Source organism: Panthera pardus, unplaced genomic scaffold (genome assembly GCF_024362965.1).
Source record: "Panthera pardus isolate Hobbes unplaced genomic scaffold, ASM2436296v1 HiC_scaffold_24, whole genome shotgun sequence".
In the NCBI taxonomy this organism is placed as follows: domain Eukaryota; kingdom Metazoa; phylum Chordata; class Mammalia; order Carnivora; family Felidae; genus Panthera; species Panthera pardus.
Genome location: NW_026526810.1, coordinates 44,404,380 through 44,423,233, shown reverse-complemented (window position 1 = coordinate 44,423,233; position 18,854 = coordinate 44,404,380). Strand labels below are relative to the sequence as shown.

Here is an 18,854-nt window from a genome sequence, read left to right as displayed (position 1 = left end):
AGAGGCTAGACTATGAAGGTATTCTATGAGGGCACTGCTCTCTATAAAAGCTTAGAAAGGAGTCCTGAGGCAAGGATCCTGGTTATTGCTATTGTCATTGGACATATGCCTACTGGGGAAGAATCATTTGTATCAGTTTTGTTTTGAGAATAGATACCTAAAATGAAACTCCAACCCTTCCTCCTCCCTCCCTTCCACCCCACATACAAAACCTGCTCTTCCTTCAATCTCCTCCATCTCAGTAAATGGCAACTTCCACTTTCCGGTGCTCAGACCAAATACCTTGCCTCCATCCGTGACTCCTCTTTTTCTTTCATACCCTCACACAAGCAAGCCTTTATCCATTCTATCTTAAAAATATATCCAGAATCCATCCATCCACTCTTTCCATCTTCATTAATATACTCTTCAACTGGATTATTATTTCTTAATTGGATCAATATAAAAACCTCCTAACTAGTCTCTTGGATTCTACCCTTGTCCTACTACCAACTGTTTTTTTAATTTTTGCTTTTGTTTTCTAACTAGTTTTGATATGATTTCAAACTGTTTTTTTTTTCCCCACTGATTTCAAACTCACAGAAAATTACAAAACTAGTAAAATGAACTCTCATATATGCTTTACTCAGATTCACCAATTGTTTAGGTTTTGCCTGTTTGCTTTATTAACCTCTCTATTTCTCTTATATTTTCTGAAATATTCAAGAGTAGGTTACAGACATGATGGCTCCTACATAATTTAAACTACTATATTTCTTAAGAACAGTGACATGCTTTTATACATCTATAGTAATCAAAATCAAGAAATGTAACAGTGACATAGTAATATTATTTATTTCACACATATCTATATTCCAATTTTATCAACCATCCAGCAATGTTCTCTACAGTTTACCTTACCTGTCCCATCATCACAGATTCAATTCAGAATATTCACTGCATTTAACTGCATGTATTGTTCATCACTTTTAATCTAAATGCTTCCTCAGCCTTTCCTGGACTTCTCTGACCTTCATAATTTTGAAGGGTATCTATAGTTATTTTGTACAATGCTCCTCATTTTTAGTTTTTCTGGTGTTTCTTCCTGATTAGATTTAGGATATGTATTTTTGGCAGCAATTTATGGTCAATTTTTATCATAGCTGCAAGATGAGGCCATTCCTCTGTTCAAAACCCGCACTCAGAGAAGTCAAATTTGCTATGACAGCCCACACCTCTTGGTAGAATTCTTGCAGTTGATGATCTCTCTGCTTGGAATATTCTTCCCCAGATATGTGAATGACTTGCTTTATCCTTTCCTTCATGTTATTTTTTTTTAAGTTTTATTTATTTGTTTTGAGAGAGACAGAGAACATGAATGGGGGAGGGGCAGAGAGAGAAGGCGAGAAAGAACCCAAGCAGGCTCCAGGCTCTGAGCTGTCAGCACAGAGCCCGACACAGGGCTCGAACTCACAAACCATGAGATCATGATCTGAGCCAAAATCAAGAGTCAGATGCTTAACCACCTGAGCCATCCAGGTGCCCCCTTTCTTTCATTTTATTACTCAAAAGACAGCTTAAGTTTTTATGGAGTTAGGTAAGTTGATATCAAAGTCTCTATGGAAAAACAAACACCTAAAGATAGCTAGGAAAACAATGAAAAAGACAAACTATGAGAGGGTTTAATGGTACCAAACATTAAAAAAAAATACTACAAAGCCACTATAATTAAAACAATGTGAGGGGAAAGTGGGTGATAGGCACTGAGGAGGGCACCTGTTGGGATGAGCACTGGGTGTTGTATGGAAACCAATCTGACAATAAATTTCATATTTTAAATAAATAAATAAATAAATAAATAAATAAATAAATAAATAACAGAGTGAGGGGGCGCCTGGGTGGCTCACTCAGTTAAAGTGTCATGATCTTGTGGTTCATGAGTTTGAGCTCCACTTCAGGGTCTCTGCTGTCAGCACAGAGCCTGCTTCACATCCTCTGTCTCTCTCTCTCTCTGCCCCTCCCCCATTTGCTCGCTTGCTCTCTCTCTCTCTCTGTATCGCTCTCTCAAAAATAAACATAAAAAAACAAAAAAACCAGTGTGGTACTGGGACATGAAGACATAAAGGGAGGTGAAAAGAACCGAGCCAAGATATTGAACCCAAAACATGAGAAAACCTAGGATATGACAAGTGACATCTGAAATAACTGGGGCAAAATAGGTTTCTTAATAAGTGCTGCTGGGGTAACTAGGTAAGCATTTGGAAAAAAGATAAATTTAGATCCCTATCTCGTATAATACAAAAGAATAAACTTCAATGGGATCAGGGACCTAAAAGTACATTATAAAACAATACAAAGAAGAAAACATGGATAAATTCCTCTTTTACCCTGGTATAGGAAAAGGCGTTGGGTGTTTTTTTTTTTAAGTTTATTTATTTATTTTGAGAGAGAGAGAGAGAGAGAGCAGAGAGAGGAGGAGAGAGAATCCCAAGCAGGTTCCTCCATGTCAGCACAGAGCCTGATCAGGGCTCAAACCCATGAGCCATGAGATCATGACCTAAGCTGAAATCAAGAGTTAGACACTTAACTGATTGAGCCACCCAGGCACCCCTAGAGAAAGGTTTTTAATACTGACTCAAAATCTCTAGTAATAAAATAAAAGATTGATAACTTTGCATGGAAAAAAAAAAGCACAAATAAAATCAAAAGAAAACTTATAAATGGAGGGGGGATATTTACAATATATACCACAAAGAGCTAATATCCCTAATGTATTTTTTAACTCTTAAAATTGAGGATCAAAGGACTAAACGCACAACCAAAAAACTGAAAAGACATAAATGGACAGTTCACTGCATAAACAAAGACACAAACACATTGATAAAATGGCTTTTAAACATACGAAAAGATGTTCAAATTCACTCATATTTAAAGAAATACAAATATAAACAACCTTGAGATATCATTGGATAGTGAAGAACTGCAAAGAAAAACTACATATTTTTTGTTGATGAGGCTACGGGGAAGCAGGCATTCTTGAACATTTTTGGCAGAAATAAAAACCCGTATAACCCTTATAGAGGGAATCTGGCAATACCTACTAAACTACATTTAAACCCACCTTTTGACCTAGCAATGCCACTTTTAGCAACCTACCTTAAGCTACATTTCCAAAAATACATAAATACATATGCACCAGGTTATTACAGCATTGTTTATAATTGCAAAATGTTGAAAACAATCTAAATGACCACATATGGGAAAGTGGTTGAATAAACTAATAAAGTGAGTAAGATAAAGAACTAACCTAAGTAACTTTGGAAATCAGTACTTTATATACCATAAGGCTAAAGACAAAATGAATTGGACACAAATATTGTACTTGAGTGGTAAATTTGCTTTTCACGGGGGTATGGGATAATATTTTTAGAACTACTTTACTACTTTATGAACATTCTAGGATTGAGCAAAGAAATATACATATATATATGTATATGTATGTGTGTGTGTGTGTGTGTGTGTGTGTGTATACACATACATACAGGATAAGGAGACCAGGTTTCTAAAGACCAAAGAAAGGAGATAAATGAAGGAAAAAGAGAAAGCAAAAATAAAAACTGTGGTGCTGAACTGGAATTGGATGTATCAATATGAACTCAAGTTTTTTTAATATATATACAGATAGACATAATAATATATACAGACATGTATCGGTGTGTGTGTGTGTGTGTGTGTGTGTGTGTGTAAAAATGTGTAACTTTTATATTTAGAGAAAGGCAAATTAATACAACACTGGGATACCATTTATTACCTGTCATTGTGGCAAAATTTTAAAAGTATGACAACACATTCTGTTGGTAAGGCTATGGGAAAACCTTTATTTCCTAGCTCTGTGAACTGGGCTTAAAGATGATGCCCCAATAGTAATGAGCATTCCTAGCAGAAAGATCTTTGTTTCTAAGTACCATTCCTCCAAAAAAGAAACCAGGGCTCCCTGAAGAAATTAAATAGCTGATTCTAGGGTTGGGGTAAGGAAATCAGAAAATGAGCCACATGTTGCTAAAATGTAAGAAAATGATCAAAACATAATAAAGGACTGTTGAAAGTACACTTGAAAAGAGCTCCAAGGTTTCAACAAAGTAAATCTGATAGAGTTTGAACAAAATCTGATAGAGTTTGAACAAAATAAATAGTGATAGTAATGAATAATCCATAGACTAAAATAAATATCCATGAGCCCATACTGATAGAAATAAAAAATAAATACTAAATAAATGGGGGGAAAGTAACAGCTCTTCCTTACAGCAGAAAATAGCAAATGACCACTTGATCAACACCACAGTAAAAATTGTTGCAGTCAAGAATCATCAATGGATGTTAAAATTAGTAAGTGAAAGTATGATGAAAAACAGGATATTTACATGGTCTCAAAGTATTTTCCCATAACACACTTATTAATTTCAAAGTTTAAAACAGTAAGTAAAATAGAGAAATCTGGTAGATACTGCCTTAACTAAGTGATCAATGTTAGTATCCCCAGGAATCAGTATCTTATATCTCCTCTATATGATGAAGGGCACATCACTTCTGTGATATGACTGTCCAAAATGTGTGGCTAGCCTCAATTACTCGATCAGGAAAAAAACTCAAACTTTCAGGAGGGTAAGAATTTTTGGAGTCTATTTTGCCTAATTTTTCTACTGCTGTGTCCTCAGAGCCTACAAGATAGTTGGCCAGTATGTATTCTTCAAAAGTGTCAAAATCATGAAAGAAAAGAGGATTAATGGATGGTTCTAGATTGGAGGAACCTAAGGAGAAACACAAGGTACTATGTATGATTCTAGATTGAATCCTAGACCAGAAAAAGGGCATTGGAGGGGAAATGATAAACAGTGAACAAGGTTTTTAGATTACTTAACAGTATTATACAATGTGCATTTCCTGGTTTCAGTTATTTACAATGGTTACATAACATGTTAACATGGGAGGAAATGTGAGGGTAAGGAAATCAGTACCTCTGTGTACTATTTTTCCAACCTCTTTGTAAGTTTAAGGTTTTTTTAAGTTTGCGAAAAAACAGAGAGGGCAGCTTTACAATGAGGCTTTCCCTGAAATTACTACATATGCCCTCTTGCCTACCTGGCATTCCTTACTTACTTTCCTAACTTTATTTTCCAGGATAGCACTTATTAATATGTGAAAAACTGTGTATCTTCTGCCTCACTTCATGAGGGTAAAAACTTTTGTCTATTTTGTCTCATTTGTTTGCTGTTGTGTCCCCTATGCCCAGGACAGTGTCTGGATGGTGTTCAGTACAGGTCTACTGAACAAGTGTCTATAACTTCCCTGAAGATATAAGGGGCCTCTAAGAGTACTGGAAATGTGAAACTCCAGGATTCACATCTGGTAAACATGGCACCTCATCACTTGGTAAGAAAAAAAATGCGATCCTGCAATATGTATCTCCAACTATATGTCTAAGAGACGTGGTCTATTTAGCTGCTGTAGCACATTTTCTGTGTACAGACTTATAAATATATTTATAAATGGTGAACATAATATCATAACTGAAGCGTATTTTAAAACTGCCTAAAAAACAAAACTAAGCAAAAGGAAAAGAAACCAGCAAACCTATAGTAAAGAAATCACATTGACTGAGTCATGGGGGAATCATGAGGGAAGAAATGTTAGGAAACCAAAGTAAATCTAGGGTTGAAAAGCCAGAAATATTCATACAAATCTAACACTATTTTTGAATTTCCTGTGACAAAGATGCGGAGAACCAGACTTTCATATCAGTATTTTTCAGATTAGTATTTTCAAAGAAGTCATATAATTCTCTATGAGCAGCATAACATTTTTCAGAGATAATTTTTAGGGCCTAGCACTCCATGCAATTCCCTCTCTCCCTGATAGTTCTCTGGCTGTACTTGTGCCGTGCTCACTTGTATTGCAATGCTCCAGGATTATACACATCGAATATTGGTGGGTTTTTCTAATTTTAGGGGGAAATTATGCTGATAGACGGAATTGAAAAGCCTCAAAAAGTAACATTTCTTACATTTTTGATACTAGTTCCTATTTTATAACAGAATCTGGTATAACACAACATGTTATATAGTACAAAACTATATTTAGTCATTTTGTATTTAATATGATAATACTTCACAGTGTTAGACTAATGGAATTTGAAAGCTAGTCTTCCTAGTTATGTGGCCTTAGGAAAGTTAAGTAACTTCTTATTGCTTATATTTTCTCATTTGTAAAATGAAGATTAATAATAATACTAACTTCAGAAGGTTGCTGTGAGGATAAAACTACTTAAAAAATTGAAGGCAATTAAACAGTATGTTGCAAAGACAGAGTACCTAATAGCTATTATTAGAAATAATAATAATTTGTTAATAAAAGGGCATAATGACTTCTATGGACTCTGTCAATGAAATAATTCTAAAATTCTGTCACATGCTAGTCCAATTATGTACAAACACTCTCCCCGTTTGGAAAGGAGAAAATAAAACCTCTGCAATATTAGTTTTTTCTCCACTTCATAAATTGCTTGAGGATATATGCTGGTTCTTACCTGAAGATGGGAGATATGAATTGAATATATACTCTTCTATACCTCCATAGTTTTGTATTACATCACATTATTAAGAGTCTAATCTAGTCCTGAAAGTAGCTTTTTCCTCTGGTTTTCTACTGTCATAGTGTTAGGGTTCCATGATTAACATCAAAGACATTTTACTGATGCTGTTCAGGATCACCGGACACTAGAACATAATACTAACGTTAAATTCAGTTTCCTTGAGATTTAATTCTCTAAGATACAGACAGATTTCTTCGTGTCCTTTGCCCTTTTCTTTTTTTTTTTTTTAATGTTTATTTATTTTTGAGACAGAGAGAGACAGAGCATGAACAGGGGAGGGTCAGAGAGAGAGGGAGACACAGAATCTGAAACAGGCTCCGGGCTCCGAGCTGTCAGCACAGAGCCCGATGCGGGGCTCGAACCCACGGACCGCGAGATCATGACCTGGGCTGAAGTCGGACGCTCAACCGACTGAGCCACCCAGGCGCCCCAGCCTTTTAATTTCTGTTCTGCCACTCATTAGCTGAATGATAGTGAACCCATCACTTATTACCACCAACTCTTGATCCGCTCTTCTGTAAATATAGTATCTGTCTTTGCACATAGTCACAGGATCATGAAGAAATTCCAAAGGCAGTTTTTTTTAAGTTTATTTATTTATTTTGAGAGAGAGAGAAAGAGAGAGCACATGCACAGGAACAGGGGAAGGGCAGAGAGAGAGAGAGGGAGAGAAAGAATCCCAAACAGACTCTGCACTGTCAGTGTGGAGCCTGATGCAGGGCTCGAATTCACAAACCATGAGAACATGACCTGAGTCAAAATCAAGACTTGGACCCTTCACCGACTGAGCCACCCAGGCACTCCCCAAAGTCAGTTTTTAAAAATTGGATGTTCTTTTATAAATAAGAAGTTATTTTAATAATAATGCAGGCCATCTGAAATAGTCAAGTCTGTTTATTTAATAATAATTTACCAGTTGCTCTTAACTGTGTTTCAAAATATCTGTGACTCAGCAAAGAAGAAATTATCACATCTAGTAAGAGTCATGAAAAAATAAATAGAGCTCCCACCAACCTGGCCATTTGCTTGTAAGCTTCTTCGGCTACTGCAAAGATATGTGGATCCATATCACCCATATTCTGACCACTATATGCATTAATAATATCTTCTCCATAAATAGGCAGCTGTTCATAAGGATTTATAGCTACGAGGACTATACCTAGGGGAGGGGTAAAAAAAGCAAAAGAAGAAGTCAGTGATACACTAATAGACATATCAAACTTGGTAAAGCGAGAATCACAGTTAACACAAATTTCAACTTGAGTTAATCTTGAACTAACAAATTGTTAAAGATCAAAATATATCACAGCCTTTGCCTCTGAACACAATATACCCAGACTTAACTAAAACACCATTTAAAAACTGGCCTAGGGGCGCCCGGGTGGCTCAGTCGGTTGGGCATCTGACTTCGGCTCAGGTCATGATCTCGTGGTCCATGAGTTCGAGCCCCGCGTCAGGCTCTGTGCTGACAGCTCGGAGCCTGGAGCCTCCTTCCGATTCTTTGTCTCCCTCTCTCTGGCCCTCCCCCATTCATGCTTTGTCTCACTCTCTCTCTCAGAAATAAATAAACATTTTAAAAAAAAAAATAAATAAATAAATAAAAACTGGCCTAGGTTATTAAAGATAAAAACCATGGCAATGTTAAAAGAAACTTAAATATTTTCATAGTATTTAAATTGAAAATTACACTTTTAGAAATTTATCCAAATGAAATAACCAGAGATTTAAGCAAAGAGGTTTTTTTTTCATAAAGATGTTTATCATATTATTCACAGTAGTGAAAAGCAGAAACAAACTACATAATAAAGGAAGAGTAGCTAAATATTTTCTTACACCCCTATAACAGACATGGTAGACATTTGTGCTACCACTACAAATCATGTTTATAAAGAATATTAAAAGTAATAGGAAAACATGACACAAAACTATCAACAGACTAATTCTAATTTCATATCTATTTATACTTTCTCACATATACACACATATAGGATATGTAAACGTAATACTGTTTTTTTTTCAGTAGTGAATTACATGTATATATTTTTCGTTTTTAAACACCTTTTTTTATGTTTCCTTAAATTTTATAGTAAGTATATTTTAAATTAATGAAGCCCTTCATTCTACAAATATTTATTCAGTTCCAAGTATGTCTCAAGTCTTTCCTGAGTGCTAGGTTTATAACAGTAAACAAAAAAAGACAAATCTTTACCCTCACAGACCTTATATTCTAGTAGGAAACTCAAACAATTAACAAGTTAAGAAAAAATAAATATCACAGGTTAGATAGTAAAAAGGAAAAAAGAGAAAAATTAAACAGAGAAAGAACACGGAAACTTAGAAGGGGAAAAGGGTTTATGATTTAGATAAGGTGGGCTGCGAAGGCTTTATTGAGAAGGTAACATATATGCAAGAAAAAGGTAAACGGAGAAATGAAAATTGACAATCAGAAATAGTTAATAGAGAAGAAAAAGAGTTAGCATCAAGGATACAAGAGGTATAAATTCCTTTAAGAAGAAAAGATAGTTGTCCCTGTCCAAAGCAGGAGAGTAAGGAAGAAATGATAGGTGCTGAGTTGGTTACACCAAGCAAATAGACTTAAAAGAAAATGAATGAAATCCCAGCCCGGAGGCTGGGGGAGAATAATTAGTGAAAGAAAGATAAGAAGTCAGTAGAGAAAAGAGCCAGGGACGAGGGAGAAAATAAAAGTTAAGAAAAAAATAGAGACACAAAAGAAGGAAAGGGGGGAAGAACCCAAATGTACATGTGCTTAGTTTCCAAGAGAAAGAAAAAGACTACTGAGCTGGGTCACTGGCAGCTAACAATGCAGCGAGCATGGACCCAGACAAACACATCAAGCAAGAATAGTTACTATGAGTTGTCAGTCCTGCACTGAGAATAAGAGAACACTAAACTTGAACTTGCTCCAGAGATAAGTCTGGACATCTACTCTTCATATAGCAGTTCTTGTAAGAGATGAAAATAACTAGCAAACTGTCACTGAATTTGGCAAATAATTTCTTTGGAAGGAAGAAAATCTGGAAGATGGGCCTAGCCCAGCTCAGGGCTTTTTGTTTGCTTGTTTGTTTTGTTTGTTTTGAGCAAAATTATGTAATTTACAAAAGAGCTTATTCAGCACAAAATGCAATGAGCTAATGAACACTGGTAAATCTTTTTTGATAACTCAAGTGATCCTCTCTCTAGGAGGAAATCCAACGACAGCCTTCTTTCCCCATGCACAATATTTCCATGGTACGTCCATTAGAGGGAAGAGTTCATGGTCCACTCAGACAGCAAGGCACACTTACCACAATATGTATAGATAAGTTTGGAGTCAATAAAGCGGACTCTGAGATTGTGGAGCACAGCAGGCTCATGAAGATAGCTGAGGGCTGTGAGGTCATTTTCACCCACAAGTATGTCAGGGTTTCTTAAGTGAGGCAGTTCCTTAGTCTTTGGATCTAGACGATATTCCAAATCCTGAAAATGCATAAGGTACAGCATCTGGATAAATCATGGCAATAAAAGTGAAACAAGTCCATGCATTTTGCTTATTTCCTATTCCTCATTTGCTTCTCAACTATTAAATGCATTCTTTTGCTGGCACATTTCCCAAAGCCACAGAAAATGGTGGAAATGAAGAGTCTTCTTTTTCACTAGATGTATTAACTTGTATTAATAATTTTTGCTAATATAGTTTGAGAAGCCTAGACTTTTTTTTACCCGTTATGGAACCAGAAGTCTTTAATCTTTAAATAACCTTTCTTTTTCTCTCTTTCTCTTCACCTGTGATAAGTGAATAGACAATAAAGAGTGGTCAAGAGCTTATCTTTAGAGTTAGATCAACCCAGGTTCAAATCCTGAAACTGGTACTTACTTCTTTTGTGGCCTTGGGTATGTTATTTAATCTTAATCCTTCATTGTAGAAAGGGCATAAGAGAAATAGCTCACAGGGGTGTGATAAAAATTAAATGAGGCAATGCATGGCATGTTGTAAATACCTGGGAACCCCTGAACCCTGAGAGGTCCAAGAATCTCCTGAAATTAACTGTAACCGTGCATATGTGCATATGTGTAAATATACATACATATGTGTATTGCTTTTGGAATTACAGTTCATAGTTTTCATTTGATTTTTAATGAGGTGATTGGCTCCAAAAGTTCAGAAGAACTACTCACTTTAAAGCCAAGGAAAATATGGCTTTATGACAAAGCCAAGCATAGAAATTATCACTCAACTATGTATTAAGGGCAAATAACATATGACAAATAAAAAAGGAAAAAAAATGTAATTTAATTATAGAGAAGGACTAGCTGGTTTTGTAAAAAGCCACTTTTCTTAACATTGCAGAGATATAGAGGTCAAATATTCAAAACAGGTTGGAATGAATCATGCTAAATGGAAAGGAATTTATAATCTGCTCCTCAATCTCTCCCTGCCTGTTTATTAGGATATAATGTCCTTCCCCAAATTGAACGGTCCTTGCACTGGTCTCTGCAATACACAAAAGCCACTCTGGCTATGTAATCTCAGGCAAAACTACTTAATATCTCTGAGCCATGGCTTCCCTTATTTGCAAAATAGTTATAATACTACCTGCCAACATACAGGGTTGTTGTGAGAATTAACATAAGAAAATATATCTCACAGTGCCTAATATTGTGCCTAACACAGAGCAGTTGAATAAATTATTTTCTTAATTTGACATTCAAGGTCCTCCTAATCGGGCCTAATTCTTCCCTGCCTTTTTCCCAACTAACGTTGCCTCTATTTTGCTCTCCTGAAATTCATCCTCTGTGCTTCCACCAATGAGTCCTTTCTAAAACACAAATCAGACATCCTTCCTCTGTTTAAAAATACTACAATCGGGGCGCCTGGGTGGCTCAGTCGGTTAAGCGTCCGACTTCGGCTCAGGTCACCATCTCGCGGTCCGTGAGTTCGAGCCCCGCGTCAGGCTCTGGGCTGACAGCTCAGAGCCTGGAGCCTGCTTCGGATTCTGTGTCTCCCTCTCGTTCTGACCCTCCCCCATTCATGCTCTGTCTCTCTCTGTCTCAAAAATAAAATAAAAAAACATTAAAAAAAAAATTAAAAAAAAAAATACTACAATCATTCCACATCACATATCTCTTGAAGTCCAAGAGTTTTAACATGATCACCAGGCCCTCTGTGATCTGGTTCCCACCCCCCCACCCCCATTCTCTTGCCAGTTCTGTACTCTTACTTCACATTCTAACAACATGGAACTTATGTACCTCCCCAAATGCACATTACTGTGCATGCTTTCCTGCCTTTGCACGTGCTTTTCTGGATCCCTTAATTGCACTTCTGCTGGTCTACTCATTCTTCAGACAACGCCTCTCTGAACCCTGACCTTCACCAGCCGGTCTGATCACTCCCTACTCTGTTCTACTTTTGTTCCTTATTTTCATTATATCACATGCCATACTATTCATAAATATATCTATTTCTCTTACCTGACATTGATGTCAGAGAGTACCTTTTGCCAACATGATACCTAGCAGATACTTTAATATGCAAGCCCGGAACTTGAATACAAACCTAAATGTCTGCTCCAGGCAACTTGCTATATTCACTATCTCCAAAAAACATTCCAATCCTTATAAGGTCTATCCCCTTCTCCTTGTAAGTCCACATTCTATCCACCTTTTAAGATCCAGTCAAAATCATTCTTCCTCCTTGAAGCCTTCCCTGACAAAGCAGCCTGTAATGAAATTTTCCTCTTTAAGATCCTAAAGTCATTACTGTCTTTCTTTACAACATAGCAGAGTGGCTGTGAGCACAAATCATGAAGACAAATTTTCTGGCTTAAAATCCCAGCTTCATTCCTTAATAGCCATATAATCTTGAGCACCTCTCTGAGTACTGGTTTCTTCATCCATAAAGTGTAATAACAACCGCCCCACTTCATAGGATCGTTGTGAGGATTATATGAGTTAGAGCAAATAAAGCACTTACAACTATGTGTGACAGATAGTAAGTGCTCAGTACAGCTAACTGTTGGGATAGTAATACTCATGTGGTACTACCTCATCATAATCTTTTGACATCTTTGGTATTGTGGTGTTGAACTACTCTTTAGATCCTACATTTTACGTAACTTTTCATGTATTTGTATCCAGTTTCCTTGGCTAGACTATACGTTGTTTAAAGAAAATTAATGTCATAAAGGTTTTTAAGAAAAAAGTGGGACATGCCTTGTCAAATGCAGTGGAGAAATTAAAAAGGTACAACTGGGGCACGTGGGTGGCTCAGTCGGTTAAGCACTGGACTCTTGGTTTTGGCTCCAGTCGTGATTTCATGATTCTTGAGTTCAAGCCCCATATGGGCTTCACACTGGTAGTGCAAGAGCCTCCTTGGGATTCTCTCTCTGCCCCTCCCCCCACTCATGCTCACACACACCCTTTCTTTCAAATAAACTTAAAAAAATAATTAAAAAATAAAAAATAAATAAAAAGGTGCAACTCAGATGAGTCTACCCATGCAGTGAATGCAGACAGGAAAGCATAGAGATACAATTGGTTTTAAGTTTTTTTGGTTGCTGGTGAACAGCTTTGTACATAATAGCTTCTCAATAAATATTTTTCAAATGATTAGGTGCAACAAATATCAAATATCAGACTGGCTCCTTAAGCAATGTTTTCTTAGTTACTATGAAATAACTGATGCTAGCCTAAACAAAATAAACGGGCATATCTTTGGGAGGATTAGACGTGAATTTAAACCTAATCATAATAAATTTATAGACCAAATAACAGATTTTTACAGTTCTGCCATTTTGACTAACCAATTGTGATAGAAAATTGAGTTTGCTATTTTGCTTTTTTCTTCAATTTAATAAGTAAAAAATATTAGATTAATTCAAAATTTAACTTCCATCTGAAGTCAGGTATGTCACAGCAAACTCCCACTTTTGAATTCCCTTCACTTTATGCCAATGACAACAGATAAAAGCAAAATTCTTACCTTTCCTTCTTCAAGGTGAAGCAGGAGGACTTTATCTCCTGGTTTATAATCTTTCAGCAGCTCTGCTGACTTCCAAACTTCCTCAGGATCAGGTATCCAAACTCTAGCAAACTAGAAGGCAAGAAAAAAAAATTAAACTAGCGAAAAAAGTATTTTAGCCCCATTTTAGTACCATCCTGCCCACATTATATAAAAGGTATGCCTATATTGTGTCAATAATTTCACAATACATCTAAGTCAATTCACTATGTTGTACACCTTAAACTAATATAGTGTGTATGTAATTATATCAGTAAAATTGGAGGAAAAAGTATGCTCTGAATAAAGAGCTACAATTAAAGTTTGAACTCTCTTTACATAGGAAATGCTACCTGAAAATAAAATTTTAGGTAAAAATGTACATATAAATCCATTTTCCCATTGAATGTGGACTTTTAAAAATCCCAGAACATGACTATGAAGCTCTGGTATGGTGGCTCTGCCAGTGGATTTACAATTTGAATTTTTGATTACGGTTTTCATCCTGTGTTCTGCAAAGACTTGGTGACTTCTCAAGTATTCCTCAGGGGCCAGTAAGGTGTGGCAAAGAGGAGAGTAAGCTTGTGGCCTGGAGTCACAGCTGTTTTATAGACTGGGCATCTAGAATTTTCTTGGAAGAAAGTTCTGTTGCTAATCTAAAAAAAAAAATAAGAAAGCGTTGTCATCTAGTATTTTGCCTTTATTATTTTATAAAGATGAGTGAAATGGTAGATTTGGCTAGCAATAAGTTTGGCTCTCATAGCCTCAATAGCATGAAAAAGGTATGGTAATCAATCATCAGGGGTTCCTGGAGCAGCAAATCTTTAGCCTCCACTAGTTACTCTCTGGACTTAAGCCTATTTTGGACGTGAGATCCATTTTGAAGAAAAAGAAAAAAAAATATTAAAATGAATGAATCCTCCAGACACCACACTGAAGAAATGTTTTATGACCGCTTGGATTCCTCAGGGAGGAATCTTCCTTAAAAACATTATGTACATTAAACATTGATGGACATTTTCAGGAATATATCACATATAAAAAATACCACCACCAACAGCCTTTCTTTATTTTCTTCAGAGTTCCAAAACTACCTGAACTTACTTATTGTTATATTATTGTTTACTTATTTATTATTTCTCCTTCATTAGAACATAAGCTCTATGTCTGCCTTGTTCAACACTATAACCACTGCCTGTGTATATAGCTGGGTTCATAGCTGGGTACATAGTATTTAATGAGAGAATCTCAGAATAAAGGGCATCTTCTTAAAGTGAATAAAAGCAGTATGGTAAAAAACTTACCCATTGCTTTACTTTTTTCTTATTATCACAGACTCATGCAAACTTTTTGTCTGAACAGTTTGCAAAGGAAAGAGTACTGAACTAGGTTATGAGTTCTAATCCCAGGACTACCATACTGGCATCTTAGCCTTTATTTCAGGCATTTGTAAAATGGGGATGACAGCAGTACTCATTTAGATCATCTCAAGGGCTTTCATACATAGAAACCTTGTAAAAAGCATAAGCCAATATATAAGTACAGGTTGAGATTGTTACCAAGTGTGTATTCTATAAGAAATGACTGTTAATGTTCTATGTCAAATATGTTACTGAAAGTTGTTTTATGGCTTTCTTCCCAGTTATACAGTCCATAAACTGAGTAACAGCTGTCCAATTTACTAAAATTTTACTCATTCAATAAACACTTCTGTGTACCAACTACTCCGACTCTGAAACTCACTTTAGAAAGCCAGTATTTCTATAACTTTCTCTGGAGGGATTTACTGGTTCCAGAAAAGATATGCCATATAGGAGATTCAGAGTCATGAAATGACGTACTATCCTGACTAATGAAAGCAGAAAAAAGCAAAATGGGTCCAAGTGAGTTTGCAGAAGTTTGACCAACCTGCTCCAAACATGAGATTTTCAACTAAATCTAGAAAGAAGCACCTTCCTATTATTTGTCAATAGCAAGTTCCAGCTCAGATTTCCGCAAGTGTTTTGGAAACACTGGGTGCATGCTTTGCCAAAGGCTAGATTTCCAAGAGCTAGGTGTTAACAACACTTGCAGATAGGTGAGGGAGGCTAAGGCCCTTACACTCACCAAAGGTGAGATATTTAAATAACAAACAACACCATGATAACCAAATTCCCCATTATCCTATCTCTATCTCTTGGTAAAGTAACCAAGGAGAAATAGGTCAGAACTCAGTCTGTTATTACCATTGTCTTCTTATGGTTCTTTTCAGTCTTAACCGAGGAGATTGGTGACTCTGCAAAAACAACTATACCAGAACTGGGTCAGTCTGGGAGGTATATATATACCTTAGCTGCTGAAACCGAGAGAAATTCCAACCTGACAATGCCCCTTCCTATTGCCTGTGTCACCTCCAACCCTATTTTCTATTTTGGCCTTAGGCCCCCAAGGAGAGTACACAGAGCAACCCTCAGAAACGGGACGAAACTTGTCCAGCCACATCCAGTGGGAAGACTGCAGGAAAACTGCAGTGGGAGATAAGGCCCCGAAGCCATACGAGAAACCTGGAAGTGAAACACAGCAAAAGCCGGGCAGGAATCACATATAGGGGTGGACACACATAACTAGTAAGTCTGCTCAGGATTTCTTGGTGAAACAGAGGCAGTTAGCAAAAGATAACCCTAGCCAAAGTGAATCAGACTGGACACAGCTCCCAGCAAGACAAGGGAGTGTCCAATGTCATGCAACTCTGCTCTGTCATAATTAGCTAGTAGAGGGTGAAGCTTTCCTGCCATGCTCCTCATTCCCTTTTCCTACTCATGCTTTTCTAATTTTATCCCTCATTATCTTGTGAGTCCCTCAAAAATCTCACTTATAATACTTCAGACCTTATCTTAGTTATTTACGGATCTATCTACCTCCCACACCATACCATATACTCCTTAAAGCCATCCTGGAATCCTCTCTAATTTTGGCCAAGTTGCTGGCTCATGTTTGGTAAGCACCACATTTATGCTGGTTTTATTTAAGGCAGAGGTAGGACAAGATAAGGAAAAGAGATGGGAGAACTGGGATGAGAGGTGGCAAAGGCAAACTTCACAGGCATACCTCGGGATTTTTCCTGAAGCCACTAAGCACAGTTGAGATGGGTAGGAGTCAGAGACTAAGAGAAGAGAGATCCGTGAATTAGTAAGCAAAGGAAACACTGCTGTAGGAACAGGTAGGAGAAGGGAAAGCAAGGATTTAGGATCTGAGGTACTATGACTAAAGCCAAAAAACCCCCCAAAAAACAAAAAAAACCCACTGTAGGACAGGAAGAAAAGATAAAGAGGCTTAAAATAGATCATGTTAAAATGTAAACACACATCAAAGAAGATTAATGACAATCCAAAGGAACTCCTGATTAGAAAGGAGAGTAAGGACAAAATGGAGATGGGCTAAATTTTATGGTAACAGGCAAAATTTGAGTAAATAATGCTAGCACAGATTTAACTTGCATAATAGCTCACAAGGAAAATAAAAACCATCTGTCTTCTACAGTACAGTTTAATCAGGCCTGCCTGACAATGATGAGGTAATACTGACAGAGACTAATGGAAGAACACTGGAAAGATGGGTTCCGGGGACATGCTTGCACTGGTACTCGCCAGAGCGGGGCACAAACAGTGCTGGCTCAGCCTAGCATAGCCCTCCTACCTTCTCGGAGATCACACCCATCCATGCACACGTAAAGAGGCACCAGTCATCTTTCTTTTTTTTTCGTATCCTCCCACAATGACAACACTCAAGAGGTTCTTGAATAATGCAGATGACTCAGGGGAAATTTTGCTAACTTGCACTCTGTCAGTCAAGGAACTCCGAGGTGTGGGCACCGAGAGCAGTTTTTCTGATGCCTCAGACACTTTGGGAACAAGACCGAAAGCACTAACCAAGTAAAGGACCAGTCCCCGAATCCCCCAAAATCTGACCCATGTGATTCTCTCTCCTCCCCACACACATTATTCATTTTTCATACAGCACATTTACACAACTTTCCTAGCTCCCCTATTAAATCATATGCAGCTTGGCAACATAGAACAACCTCTAGAACACAGTCCCTCCCCTTTTTCAGCCAGCATGCTCCTATTTATCATTCATATCTGTGGTAAAGTACCACCACCTCAAAGAAAGCTTTCCTCGTCATTTGGTGGCATTCTATTCTCACTGTCCCCATTACCTCACACCATACTACACTAGAATTCTTATCCTAAATAAATGATAACTTTGTATGCCTAATCTCCCTTCAGTAAGTGTGAGCTCCTTCAGGGTAAGAGTGTCTCTCATTCATCTTTGTCTCTTCAGCACTTAACACAGGGCCTGCCTATAATAATTTCTGAATGACCCTTTGTTATGTGAATGTTCTTGCCTTCAGTCATTATACTCTAAAAGGGCAGACTAAAAGAAGTATTGGCAAAAGGCTCTCAGAATCTTCTAGAAGGGTCTATAATTTCCAGAAATAGAGAAAGATGCAAGCAACATTAGATAGGTGAGTTACGTAGGAAATCATGGCATTATAAGAAGGAAGAAGAACCAGACATGTAGGGAGATTAGTAATAAAAGATTCTTTCCTTCCCCACTCCCCAAAAACCCATGTCTCTATCCCTTCATAATTCATATGTTTAAAGTGGAAGCTACTACTCACTTCTAGAACAGACAGCCCCACTCCCAACCCGACCACAAATTCCTCACTTCCTGCTTAGAAGAGCAGGGTAAGGGGTCACACTAAAATGAGAGGAAAGAGAAGATGGGCTGGGGTGAACACACGGTACACGGTGGATAGGGTTGGAAGTTAAGAGTGGCAATGTTCTGTGCTCCTACTGCAGCTCTAGAATAATGCTGCTGATGAGAGAAAAGACAAACATCAAGTCCACTTTGTGGAACTTGACGAAGACTGTGAGCAATGACAGCTAACATTTATTGAGCATTTTCTCTATGTCAGTAAAGGCCTAGATATTTTACATATATAATTTCATCCAATCATCACCATAACCCCATTATTAACCCATTTTAATAGATATTGAGGCTCAGACCTGAAAAGTGGTAGAGTCTTTTTCTATTCTAAAAGCAAATATTCTTTCCACTTTACCAGGCTTCTCCCTTGTTCAAACAGCACATCTTGTAAAGAAGAAACCCACTCCCCCAATCCAAAATTGTTCCTCTTGGTATCATAACTGAAACAGTTATTAAACTGGTCCATGTCATCAGGTG

The 18,854-nt window shown here is 37.2% G+C and overlaps 1 protein-coding gene across 5 annotated transcripts in view; it reads right to left on the bottom strand.

The window, feature by feature from the left end:
* The window catches only part of MYO5A (myosin VA), a 199,863-nt gene that overhangs the window by 124,357 nt on the left and 56,652 nt on the right, over positions 1-18,854 (bottom strand). For all 5 annotated transcript variants that reach the window (XM_053889054.1, XM_053889053.1, XM_053889055.1 and 2 more), the window contains exons 2-4: positions 13,611-13,721; positions 9,934-10,105; positions 7,643-7,787 (exon numbers count right to left, since the gene is read on the bottom strand). In XM_053889054.1, coding sequence (XP_053745029.1) covers positions 7,643-7,787; positions 9,934-10,105; positions 13,611-13,721 — 428 coding nt within the window. The remainder of the gene's footprint in view (positions 1-7,642; positions 7,788-9,933; positions 10,106-13,610; positions 13,722-18,854) is intronic.